The sequence below is a fragment of the Juglans microcarpa x Juglans regia genome, chromosome 1S, assembly GCF_004785595.1.
Source record: "Juglans microcarpa x Juglans regia isolate MS1-56 chromosome 1S, Jm3101_v1.0, whole genome shotgun sequence".
NCBI lineage: Eukaryota > Viridiplantae > Streptophyta > Magnoliopsida > Fagales > Juglandaceae > Juglans > Juglans microcarpa x Juglans regia.
The window spans coordinates 6596264-6609097 of record NC_054595.1 but is presented as its reverse complement, the minus strand read 5'-3'; the positions used below and the strand labels follow the sequence as shown (position 1 = coordinate 6609097).

The 12834-nt window shown below is 42.9% G+C and overlaps 1 protein-coding gene across 1 annotated transcript; it reads left to right on the top strand.

The window, feature by feature from the left end:
* Positions 1–3270: 3270 nt before the first annotated feature.
* LOC121246678 (UV-stimulated scaffold protein A homolog) lies at positions 3271–7341 on the top strand. Its single transcript, XM_041144914.1, has 2 exons — positions 3271–3512; positions 5303–7341. The coding sequence occupies exons 1-2, from the start codon at positions 3321–3323 to the stop codon at positions 7067–7069; spliced, it is 1959 nt and encodes a 652-aa protein (XP_041000848.1). The 5' UTR covers positions 3271–3320; the 3' UTR covers positions 7070–7341.
* The last annotated feature ends 5493 nt before the right edge of the window (positions 7342–12834 follow it).

Genomic DNA, 12834 nt, shown 5'->3' with positions numbered 1-12834 from the left:
CAAGAATCTAGATTATATTAAAATCTAAATCCGTTGAAGAACTCATCTCAAGAACCCAAATTACAAAGGAGGCACGCCACAAAGATTGTGATTTACATTTGATAAGTTCAAGAGTTCAATAAAAAACAAGAGTAAACTCAACTCACAAATAAAATTCAATATTTTCTAAGGCTTCAAATGAGGCTATAAAGAGTATTTAAACCAAACCTAATTAAAACCCTAACCAAAATAAAGCCTCTTTTACCCAAAATGCCCCTGGATGAATAGTGTCGCAACTACAATATGTGCGGCTACAGTAACGCTACAGTAACCTCTTGAAACTCTAGTGCCTAAAAAGTAACTTTCCAAATAAGCCATTGGCCAAAATACAAGGTCTTCCCGAAAACCCTAGTTCATTAAAAATAAGACGTGTGGGTCAATCATCTTCAAACCCACTTATTATAAACTAATAAAATAAATCATTTAACCAAATTGGAAGCCTCCAATAACAATAGGCCCTATTTCTAAGTCATGTCTTCTACAGCTTGAATCAAGTGGATCAAAACTGGTTCTCCTTCTTTCAAGCCCATCTTGAGTGTTGGGCTCTTGCTAGCTTCATCTCAAGTGGATTGCACCAATCCGTGTATTGCTTCCTTGATCTTCTTGGCCCTTGATCTTGTAATTGGCCCATCTGGAACTTGCAAAAGGATCTTTAAGAGTAGGCCCACCTTGGTTCCCATCAGCAACTTGCACATGTTGTCAGGGCTAGTCCCATCACTTTCATACTCTGGTCGCCCAAAGCATTTAATGCGATGTGACATATCGAAGAAAAGTAATTAATGCGACGTGGGTCTCTGATTGATATGTTAGCAACCTCTCGGCCAGTGCCCACAACGCCTACTTTTCCTTTTCCTCCCCTTAGGGCAAGGGTGGTGGTTGCTTCTCCCACACGCCTTCCAATAGCCATAGCTCATGAGTGCCTGAGGTGTCAGACAAGTCTATGTGCGTCAACCCTCGTCAACTCTGTTGATACTTCATCATTTTCCCAGGCCAGTTTTTCATCGATCTCCGTTTTTACCAACCCTCGATCTCTGTTTTTGCCAACTCTTGGATCTCTTGGAGGTGGGATGAGCCTCTCATTGAACCTATTTGATGGGAATTCAATTGCTCATTCTTCTTTTTTCTCTCACCCTCCCATTTTTTTTCTTCTTTTTTTTTGTTTTTTGGGACCACATCATTTGATCCGACAATTCAGTTCCTCTGACCTTGATGGGAATGTCATTTGGCCCCCGCCCATGTTGCTCTGTACCATGTGCTTCCCGGGATTCGAGCCAATCTGTATTCCCCTCTCTAACACGGGAGTGAGGAACGTCAACCGTCACATCCTCCCTTTTTAACGGGTCCTGCTCATTTTTCTCCCTTTACCGTGACTCTTGTTCTTCTTGCTTAGGGCTCTCATTCTGTTTTCGTCTACTTTCTTTATCCTCCGTTATTTCTTTCAATCCCAATTGCTTCTAAAAAGGTCATGCAGCCTAAGATTCCCGAGGGCTTGGACTTACCGGAGGTACAAACAGTAGCACAGTTCTTCATTGGGTACGACTAGAGCTCGAACGTCACCCTGGAGTCCTTGTCCTCGTTGGCCTCCACTTTCCATGTCCCAGACTCAGTGGCCTTTGAGGTTCCTGGTTTGCACGAGGGGCTGTAGACTGTGAGGGTTACGCTTCAAAGGTCGCCCTCTTCCCCAATATGTTTTCTTATGGGCTGAGGTTGTCGTTCCCTCGCCTTGTCTGCGACTTGTTGGACCGTTTTGGCCTAGCTCCCGCGCAACTCAACCCAAATGCTTGCAGGACTCTGATGTGCTATTACATCCTGTGGCGGCAAGCCTTGCTAGAATCTGATCTCGAGCACGTTGACCTCACTGGCCACAAATTTGTCTTGACCCATAACCTCATAAACGTGAGGGGAATACTTGCAGCTTCAAGTCAATGCATGCCCTTGTCTCCATAGAGCAGTGCTATTGCAAGGTCAAAGATTGGACCTTGAAGTTTTTCTTCATGTTTGGCCGAGGATGGGAGTTCCCAATCTACCTAAGTGCCAGATCCCCTACGTTAAATGACCGTGGTCGAACTCACCGATTAAAGCTCTGCTCCACCTTCCTCTCATGGGCCACCGTCTTTATCTTTGCCTCCAACCTTTCTTCCAAAAAGTCGAGTTCTCCTTCTAGCTTTGCGTCATTAGCTTTCTGATCGAAGTTTTGAACATAGTATGTGGACATCCCTATTTCCACGGGCAAGATAGCCTCATGCCCGGAGGTAAGGGCGAAGGGGGTCTATCCTGTTAGGGTCTTCACTATTTTGGACGTGTTTTGGATGCTCAGTCGTGTCTCCTTTGACAATCGGGGTGTTGGTTGCCTCTCCTGCACCAACACAAATTCAAAGGAGGCTCGAGGGTAGTCTAGAGACCCTCCGATACCTAACTCAGTTTTCTTTAATGGTGTTGCCAATAGAATTTTTGCGTAAGTTTGAATGTACCTTGTGGTCAACTTTTATACGAGGTTTGGGGAGAGCAACTTGTATGTGTTGTCGGGGTAGTCCCATCACTTTCATACTTTGGTCACCTGAAGAATTTAATGCGACATGGTGTATCATAGAAAAGTAATTAATGCAGCGTGGATCTTTTACTGATACATCAACGACCTCTCGGCCAGTGCCGGCGATAGCTACTTTTCCCCCACTCAAGGCGTGGGTGGCGATTGCTTCTCCTTTCAGCAACCGCAGCTCATGAGTGCCTGAGGTGTCGGACAGGTCTGTGTGCGTCAGCCCTTATCAACTCTATCGGTACTTCATCATTTTCCCGTGCCAATTTTTCCTCAATCTCCACTTTTTACCAACTCGCAGGTCTCTTGGCCGGGTCGAATGGATCTCTTGGATGTGGGATGGGCCTCTTATTTCCCATTGGGCTTGGCTCAATAGACCGGGGTTTTTATCCCTTCCATATGTAATTAGTTACCATTTTGATAATTGGGATGATTTTGGTTTAGAGATAGCGGAAAATAGTTTAGAAACTGTTCCCAAATTACTGCCCTTGCAAAAATTGTGGACTGAATACGGAGCCATGGGTCCCACTCCCCCGCTGAGGCTCCTCGGGTACAAAATATTCTCGATATCGGATTGGGTTGGCTTGGAAAGGCCCATCGCTGCTTTTCTGGGCCCATTCTGTCAAACCGCCATATTTTTTGGGCCTTTTCGGCTCTACGTCCCTACATATTATAAATTAGGGATTTTCAAATCAAATTGAGAATTCCATGATCCATCATCTGTATTTTAGATTGGTTGGGATTAATGGCAGCAATGGAGAAGAGACAAGAGGAAGGGAGGGTTAGGGTTTTGATAGAGAAGGCGACGAACTCCACGGCTCCGGAGGTTGACCCGCGACTTCTCAAGGCTATCAAATCGGTCGTTCGATATTCGGATTCCGAGCTCCGACTCGCTGCCCGTACCCTTATGGCCCTCATGAAGCGGGATCACTCTCAGGTCCTTATTTTTTTCTGACTCGTTTTTTAATTTATTCGGTTCATTGTCTTTATTGAAAGTTATTTCTTTTGTGTGTTCCTTCTTATCTAACAATGATTTTCAGTGGATACGTTTTCAGGGTTTAATTCTTTTCTTTTTTTTGGCGATAATATGCTTTATATATGGATTAGATTCGGATTGGAACTTGAATTCGCAGAACAAGAATTTGCATCGAATGTGTTTCGGTTTGCTTTCTTACGTTTATGTTTTGTTGCTGAGAAGAGTGGGTTCAGAAAATTGTCATTAAATCCTTCAAGTCAACACAGCCCTGATGTCTGCTTTTTCGTATGCTTATTTTTGGTTCCATTTTCACCATTTCGTCCATTTTGACTCATATTCTCAATAATTTTCGGCAACATAGAGAAACTCCACAAGACTTGAATTTTCCTTTCACCGGCTACACTAGAGGGCAGAAAATAAAGTGGAGTCGTATAAATTTATGTTAATTTTGTCGGTTGATTTTTAAAACTCAATGGATTGTAATTGTCTGCTTATTATTCTGGTCCATATTTCCCCCTACAAGAAGCATTCTTTATGGTTTCCGTCAGTTGATTTGTAGATTTTAGATACAATTTGCTGAGCATTGAGACACTCATATTTGTTTGTGTACCAGGGATAGAAATTCTGTGGTATCACTTGTTGTCCCATACGATCATCATAAAATATAAGGGGAGCAATAAATAATGTGCGCTTAGAAACACTAAAGTGAGATAGATTGACAGTCAGGAGAAAGTTGGAACGGACTTGGAGAATGCTCAGATTTATTGTGTCACACATGGCAGGCAATGAAGTAAGAAGATGTGGAGCCTCGATTGGTTTTGTACTTAAATAGTGTGACTGTTTTGCTATATGAAGACTGTTTGGTAGGTTGCTGTTCTAAGACTTCTTCTGGTGATATGGTTATGAACTTGAGACCTTAAAATTCCCTCAGCATTGTACACAGAACTGACAGAAGATATTAGCCGATAAAGACATGTGTCCTCCTTTCCTTTAGAGTGATTTTTAATATTAGGCTCACCCGGTGGGTGACATCTGTTCTAAGACTACTGGTCATATGGCTATGAACTTGAGACCTCAAAATTTTTTCAGCATTGTACACAGAACGTACAGAAGATATTAGCCCTAAGATTTATCTTAAATTTTTTTTTTTTTTATAAGTATTTATCTTAATTTTAGCCTTAAAATTTTTTGATAATTTTATCTTAATTTTAGGTAGATTAAACAACTTTTTTCATTTAGGTAGGTTGGTTGAAGAGTCAAGTCTTTTCTTCTGTGCTATGATTTACTTGAGGTGCCCTTGATCATGCTATAATTAGGGTATGGGTATTTTTTTTCATTTGTGGGGATTATATCAAGTATTCACCCACCCAACCTTCGCTTCTCATTTTCTGGAACAATATAGTTCTATGATTGTTTTGGGCTAGCAGTTATTTGTTTCTTTATCATTTCTTTGAGTTTGCCGCCCTTAAAATGTTCATAAATATTGCTTCTGTGAGGGTATTCTTTGGTAGACGAAAGATTTGGGTTTCATTTGTTTTCACAGATGAAATGAGAGGAGTTGGGATAAAAGTTGAAAGTTGAATAAAATATTGTTAGAATATATTTTTTTAATATTATTTTTGTTTTGAGATTTGAAAAAGTTGAATTGTTTATTTTATTTTGTGTAGAAATTTGAGAAAAGTTGTAATGATCAGAGATAAAAATGGTTGTAAAAACAAACGAGGCATTGATCTTTGCTCAATTTGTTGCAGGTTAGGTACCTCACGCTTCTCATAGTTGATGAACTCTTCATGCGGTCGAAGCTTTTCAGAACCGTCCTTGTTGAGAATTTGGATCAGTTACTGAGTTTGAGTGTTGGGTTCAGAAGAAATCTGCCTCTCCCTGCTCCACCAGCCGTGGCATCTGTTTTGCGGTCGAAGGCAATCGAATTCTTGGAGAAGTGGAACACTTCCTTTGGGATTCATTACAGGCAGCTCAGATTAGGATTTGACTACCTTAAAAACACCCTCAAGTTTCAATTTCCTAATCTACAGGCACATGCAGCACGGATTCAGCAGGAGAGAAGTGAAAGGGAAAGGAGGTCAAAAGAGATATTACTAAACAAATTTGAAATGTTGAAGGAGAATTTCTCATCAATAAAGGAAGAAATAAAGTTAACGATAGATGAGATTGGGGAGTGTTTAGACATTGTCTGTACAAAAGAGGAATTCATGCCACCAGGTCCTTTAGATGATGAAGATTTTGTGGAGTTTCGTTCATCTGAACTGCTGGAAATACGTCTCAATACTTTAAAAGAAGGGGGAAAGGTTCATGAAAACAGTGAAAATAAAGTGGTTTTTGATGCATTGAGGGAGCTATACAAGCTTTTAGTGACAAAGCATTTGGTTTCAGTCCAAGAATGGATTTCCATTCTTGTAAGGGTTGAAGTAGCAGACATTAGGTTCAGAGATTCTGTTTTGAAGGAGTTAATCGACATCCGAAATAATCTCATATCGGTGAAGAAGAAGTGTGAAGAGTCCGGTTGTGCTCTTGTGACAACTGCAAATCATGATGAAGAAGATGAAGATTTCTGGGAGGAGGTTAAGATTGGATCACTTGAGAATGGGAGATCCGCTGTGCCTGGTAAGCTAAATGAAGATATTTCCATGGCGTCAACATCTAGTGAGTTGAAAAATAGAACTCCTGAAAGCAGTAACAGAGATTGTAATGACAATGAAATGCTCAATCGTGAAGATGATGAAACCAATTCAAACCCTTTGAGGGGTAAGCTTCTGGCTGAAGCTCCAGTGATGGAGTGGGGCTCTTTCTTAGATAACTGGGGTTCAAGCAGGGAGGTTTTGGCTAACCAGCGGGGATTGGAGCTTGAGAGTCACTGGGGGAGAGTGGACTATAATGCAGTTATTCCAGCTGAGAAAATTGCAGAATTAAATGTTCATGCAACTCTTTACAAAGAGGAGCCGACGGAAATTCAACCATGCCGTGCTCCTTTGAGGAGAGGGGGAGTTTGTCAGAGAAAAGATTTGAGAGTTTGTCCGTTTCATGGACCTATTGTACCCCGAGATGATGAAGGAAAACCACTCAATCAGAACTCTTTAAAAGATGAGATAACTCTTGATTCAAGGATTGATTTAGTTGAGCAGTTAGCAAAACAAGCTGTGAGGAATGTTCGTGAGAGAGATAAAGAGGTAACAAACAAGAGAGAAATTGATAAACAGTCGATGAAGCGCGCAAAGCTTGCCAAAATCAGGGAGCACAATGCAGCTGTTCTAAGGGATGCTGCGTTGGCATCAACGTCAAGATCTGCAGATATTGGACAAGATATGGAGGTGACTAACAGTGAGACATCCTCGGCCAGAAACAAAAAGGAAACACTGTCGTCCATGCTGCGTAAGAAAGTTACATCGAAAGATAGGTTAGCTCAGAGGCTTTTGAATACGAGAGTGAAGGATGCGACAGTAAGAGAGCTTACATCAGGTGAAGATGCAAATTACCGAGAAGCCTTTCCAAATCAATGGTAATGGAAACTTATGCTATGCTTTTAGGCTATTTTTGAGATGTATAAGAATTACATAGATGCACATGGTGGTTACATACCAGCAGATTCAGTTGTATTAAAGGAGACTTTGGGAGTTGGTCTCTCTCACAACTGATTGCATGAGACTGAGGCGTGTAGCAGGTTTTGCTCGCCGGTCTTTTTGGACTATCAGGTCTGAGGAGTGGTACAGAATGATGTTGTGGGCAACACATTGGCCAATTTGTATTATATGTATAATTATTTTTCCATTTTAACTATTTTAAAGTCTTAATAGATACTTTTTATTTTTTATTTTATTGGGTGAGGGTATCTATTACTATATATAAAAGCGGAGTCATATAATTTCAACGCGGCATTCTACCTATTAAAGTAGGCATTCTACCTATTAAATTTGAAGTGTTATATATAAGAAGCGATAAATTTTTTAAAAGCAATGTTTTATTATGAATCATTGTAACTCATAAATTTCATTTCTTTTCTTACATATAAAGATATAAATCGATTCAAAACTCCATCCAAAAGTACTAATTCAACATTTATATGGTTTTGTATTTTAAGTGGAGTCATATGACTCTGATGTGGTATTCTACCCATAAAAGTAGGCATTAAATTTGAAGTGTTATATTTATGGAGTGGTAATCATTTTAAAAGCAATATTTCATTATGAAATGTTGTAACTTTTAAATTTCTTTTCTTTTCTTACATATAAAAATATAAACCGATTCAAGTCTTTACCTAAATGTACTATTTTAACTTTTATATTGTTTCGTCTAATAAATTGTTCTATAAACTGTTTCGAATTTCTTTACTATAAAATCCGGTCTCTCACTAAATCTATCTCCCTCGTACACAATGTGAGGGGATAAAGCCATTGGCCTTGGCCCAGTAGGGGACAAGGGAGGCATGCAAAGAGTAAGGACTAGTGGACAACAGGAATGTGGGGTTGTCAGGAAGTAATGTGCTGTCAAGGAGGGCAGAGGGTATGGTGGGTGCAGGGGCATATCAAGGGGGCACGGTCTGAAGGCATGGCCTTACCTACAGAGGGGGTGCGCGTGGGAAAAGGCATTCAGTATAAATAGAGGCTCTCTCTCCTTTGTCTGGGTCTTCATCTTCTTCTCCTAGCTTCTTCTTCCTCGTCAACAGCTCTTTCAACAAGGGAGCTCCAGCGAATGCCTCTTCTCTACTAAATTTATATGTAGCATCATCATTGTATAGTAAGATATGAGGGACTATGAGAGACTGTAAATAAGAATATTATAGTGAATTTCTTCTCTCCAAATGCCTGTAGACGTAGGCATTATGTTGAATCACGTAAACCCATGTATTCATCTCTTTACTTTCTCTGCATTTATGTTTTCCATTCACTACCATGGACGTACGCATCACAGTCGTACAGCCGCACCGGAACACCGCCAGGGGCTCCCAACAACACTGAACGAGGCCCAAGTTGCCCTAGTGGGCGGGAAATGACTCTTTCTTTCCTTTCGGCTTGAGCGATTTTTACCGCATCAACAGTGGCGCCCTTTATGGGATCTGATTTCCTCTCTTTGTCGGAGGTGGGAAAAGGACGATTTTTCGACACATTGAATAAATCACCGGACGGACAGAAGACACCATCCTAGATGAGTATTCTTAATTTTTTTTAACATTTACTTTTATGAAAAATGGGCAGACAGTGAATAGCACACCGGTCGGGTCACCCATCTTCCAACTCTAGGAGTTTGATTTATGCACAGCACCCGAGACACTGTGCTTGACACTTAAGTGTACAGTGTCAAGCACGTCTATTGTGCACACCTAGTGATGCTGCGGCCTGCCGTGGCACGGCGGGAGATGGCACCGGATGCCACCAAACAGATTGTCAGCGCCTTCTGAGTCGGCTGGGGTGGTCTTCGACCACCCCATTCCCATGGCGTGGTTCCACAGGAACCACGCCTGCCGCACCCCCGATGGTGCCACGACCCAGCCGTGGCACAACCTAGATACGGCGTTGGCAGCCACCATGAGGACCTCTAGTGCTATTTGATTCTTCTAAACCGGTCGCAGACTGCCATCTCCCCACCCCGAAGTGGTCCTGAGCGAGCAACATCTGTTGGGCTCGTTGGTTTTCGCATGGCCCAGTCGTGTTGCCTGCGGATGGGACACTGGCAGAGACCCCCGTGGTCCACCAGCGTCTTCTGGTTGCACCAGCGGTGTCCTCAACACCCACGGCTTGCACACGGTGGCCAACAGCCATGCCCCTATGTGCACGACAAGGTGTTCGCGACCTCCAGCCATGAGCACAGGGCCAGGGGCTACGCTGGCGGTGTCGATGCGAACCACTGGTGTTGTCTGTCCCCTTGGAGATGACCCATGGCGGCCTATCCATAGCAGAGGCTTTGCAGAGCCACCGGCAGATGCACCACGACTCGGACACACATCCTCCACCTCAGCTAAGCAGACACCCCCACGGGGTCCTCCTCCTCCTCGGCTCGATAAATAACCCCCTAGGGTCCTCCTCCTCCTCGCCTCGACAGATACCCCATGGGGTCTTCCTCCCCTTTGGCTCGACAAACACTCTGCCTCCTCCACCTCATCGGCTCGAGAGCGTAGCTCGGTGCTCGGGAGCACTGCACGACACCTCCACAACCCGAAAGCCACTCAACTCGCCACCACTGCTTGGCCACTGCATGGCAACCCACTTTGTCACAACTCGGAGACGACCAACTCGGACAACCACTCGAGAAACAGTTGCATGCACGGCTCGGAAAACACAGCTCGGGAAACTAACAACAGCATGCATGGTCGGAAGACACAGCTCAGGAAGCAACCGCATGCACGACTCGGGAAACATTCTGCTCGGGAAACCAACACCATGCACTGCTTGATTACGTGGGACTCGGCAATTCGTCACTTGCACAGCTTGGACAATGCCCAGTCTATACAGGGCTCAACACAATTCAGTTCGAACCAGCGAGAAGACTTGGAATGCTTCCAAAAAATACAAAAATAAAAAAAAAAAAAAAAAAAAAAAGAAGGGCATAGCGATAGACAGTTGTGAACAATTTTCAGCCAAGCAAGGACTGACTACAGCAACTAGAAATTTCCTGGTATTATCTCACAAAATTTGTGTGAATTTATATTTACTAATGAAATTACTTATTATAGCGGGAAATGTAGATCAAGAAGACAAGTCCCTTGACTCGCTGAGGGGTAAGGTCCCAAGTCCCTAGACTTAGCACCAACCCCCCATCCAACAAAGCCGAGTCCTTACACTCGCAAGAAGACGAGTCCCTTGACTCGATAAAAATTGAGTACACTCGCAGAAGACGGGTCCCTTGACTCAATAAGCCGAGTCCTTACACTCGCAAGAAGACGACCCCTTGACTCACTGCGGGGTAAGGTCTCAAGTCCTCGGACTTGGCACCAACCCCTTGTCAACAAAGTCGAGTCCTTACACTCCCAAGAAAACGAGTCTATTGACTCGATAAAAGTCGAGTACACTCGCAAGAAGACAGGTCCTTTGACTCGATAAGCCAAGTCCTTACACTCGCAAGAAGAAGAGTCCATTGACTCGCTGCAGGGTAAGGTTTCAAGTCTCCAAACTTGGCACCGACCCCCCGTCCAACAAAGTCGAGTCCTTACACTCGTAAGAAGATGGGTCTCTTGACTCGATAAAAGTCGAGTATACTAGCAAGAAGACGGGTCCCTTGACTCGATAAGCCGAATCCTTACACTCGCAAGAAGACAAGTCCCTTGACTCGATAAGCCGAGTCCTTACACTCGCAAGAAGACGGATCCCTTGACTCGATAAAAGTTGAGTCCTTAGACTCGCAAGAAGACAAGTCCCTTGACTCGATAAAATCCGAGTCCTTACACTCGCAAGAAGACGGGTCCTTTGACTCGAGTCACAACCCCCATGCGCAGGTAACCTTCGGGAATGAGCCGACGAGCTTGACAACCTCCTAACATGGACCCAGGGGGTTGACGGGCCCTCTGACCACTTAGCGTGGGTTAATGAACACAAATTCTACTGCCAACAACAAGATAAAGACCTTGCACAAATCCCGCATTAGCCGAGCTCCACACCCGCACCATACTTGGTTGAGCCCATCTCCCGCATTAGTCGAGCTTTGCTCTCGTACTATATGCGGTTGAGCCCATCTCCTGCCCTAGACCCGCACAAGCTACCTACCCAAACTCTACATAATCAAGCTCATATCTGGAACCTGAATTCGGAAATATTTATTGTTTGTGCTATAGGAAGAAATGAGCGGGGACCAACCTCCGAAATTTACTTCCCTACGTACCTGGGCAAATCAATTCGGCAACATTTTTACCTTTGAAGATTCTCAAGGTCCTCTTTTGGAAACAAATCGGTCTTAAGAATTGCAGGGTACTGTGAGGGGATAAAGCTATTGGTCTTGGGCCCAGTAGGGGACAAGGGAGGCAGGGAGGCATGCAGAGAGTAAGGGCTAGGGGACAACAGGGAAATGGGGCTATCAGGAAGTAATGGCCTGTCAGGGAGGGCAGAGGGTATGATCGGTGCAGGGGCATGTCAACGGGGCGCGGTCAGAAGGCGTGGCCTTACCTGCAGATGGGGCGCACGCAGGAAAAGGCATTCAGTATAAATAAAGGCTCTCTCTCCTTCGTCTGGGGGTCTTCATCTTCTTCTCCTAGCTTCTTCTTCCTCATCGACAGCTCTTTCAAACAAGGGAACTCCAGCAAATGTCTCTTCTCCAGTAAATTTATATGCAGCATCACCATTGTATAGTAAGATATGAGAGACCATGAGAAACTGTAAACAAGAATATTATAGTAGATTTCTCCTCTCCAAAAGTCCGTGGACGTAAACATTATGTCGAACCACGTAAACCCATGTGTTAATCTCTTTACTTTCTCTGCATTTACGTTTTCCATTTACCGCCATGGGCATATACATCACCGCCATACAGTCGCACCGAAACACCGTTGGGGGCTCCGAACAAGGCCTAAGTCGTCTTAGTAGACTAGGAATGACTCTTTCTCCCCTTCCGATCTGTTGAGAGATTTTTATCGCATCAACACACAGCATACACTACAATCCCCGCATTACGTGGGTTATAGGCTCATTTGTATATAATTGAGATGAATTACAAGTTAAATTAGGAGTTAATAATTAATTAAATTATAAAACTAGTCTAATTGAGTTGTAACTCTTTTGAGAAGGATTCGGTTCAAGATTGGACTAAGTTCAAGTCATAGTGAGTTTGTTAGAGGCTCTCGGTCGATCAAGGTTTGTATAGGAATCTTAGGCTTTGTTTATTTTTACAAATGAGATGAATTGAGATGAAAGTTATAAATTGAATAAAATATTATTAAAATATATTTTTTTAATATTATTTTTATTTTAAAATTTAAAAATTTTGAATTATATATTTTATTTTATATAAAATTTAGAAAAATTATAATAATTAAGTAAGATGAGATTAATTAAAAAGTTTTGTAAAAACAAACGAAATTTTACACTCCCGAGTCATAAGTTCTTTGTTAGCGTCATGGGAAAAATCATAAATAAAAAGGTTAAACGAAATAGCAAAGAAAATGCCACAGTCCTCGCCTCCACTTCTTGTTACACATAAAACTCTTGGGCCACGCAATACGCTCCTTTTTGGCTTGAGAGAGGGGTAAGAGTTCCTCTCCTCTCCTCTCTTCCTTTGACATCTCTCTTATGACCTTATTTCTCTCAATTTTGCCACTTAGGCACCATATTTTGTTTTAACTTTCCTT

Bases quoted from the DNA above. Each gene is read 5' to 3' on its own strand.
- LOC121246678 (XM_041144914.1), top strand. From the start codon at position 3,321: ATGGCAGCAATGGAGAAGAGACAAGAGGAAGGGAGGGTTAGGGTTTTG. The intron at 3,513-5,302 runs GTCCTTATTTTT...AATTTGTTGCAG, and splicing joins TGAAGCGGGATCACTCTCAG to GTTAGGTACCTCACGCTTCT.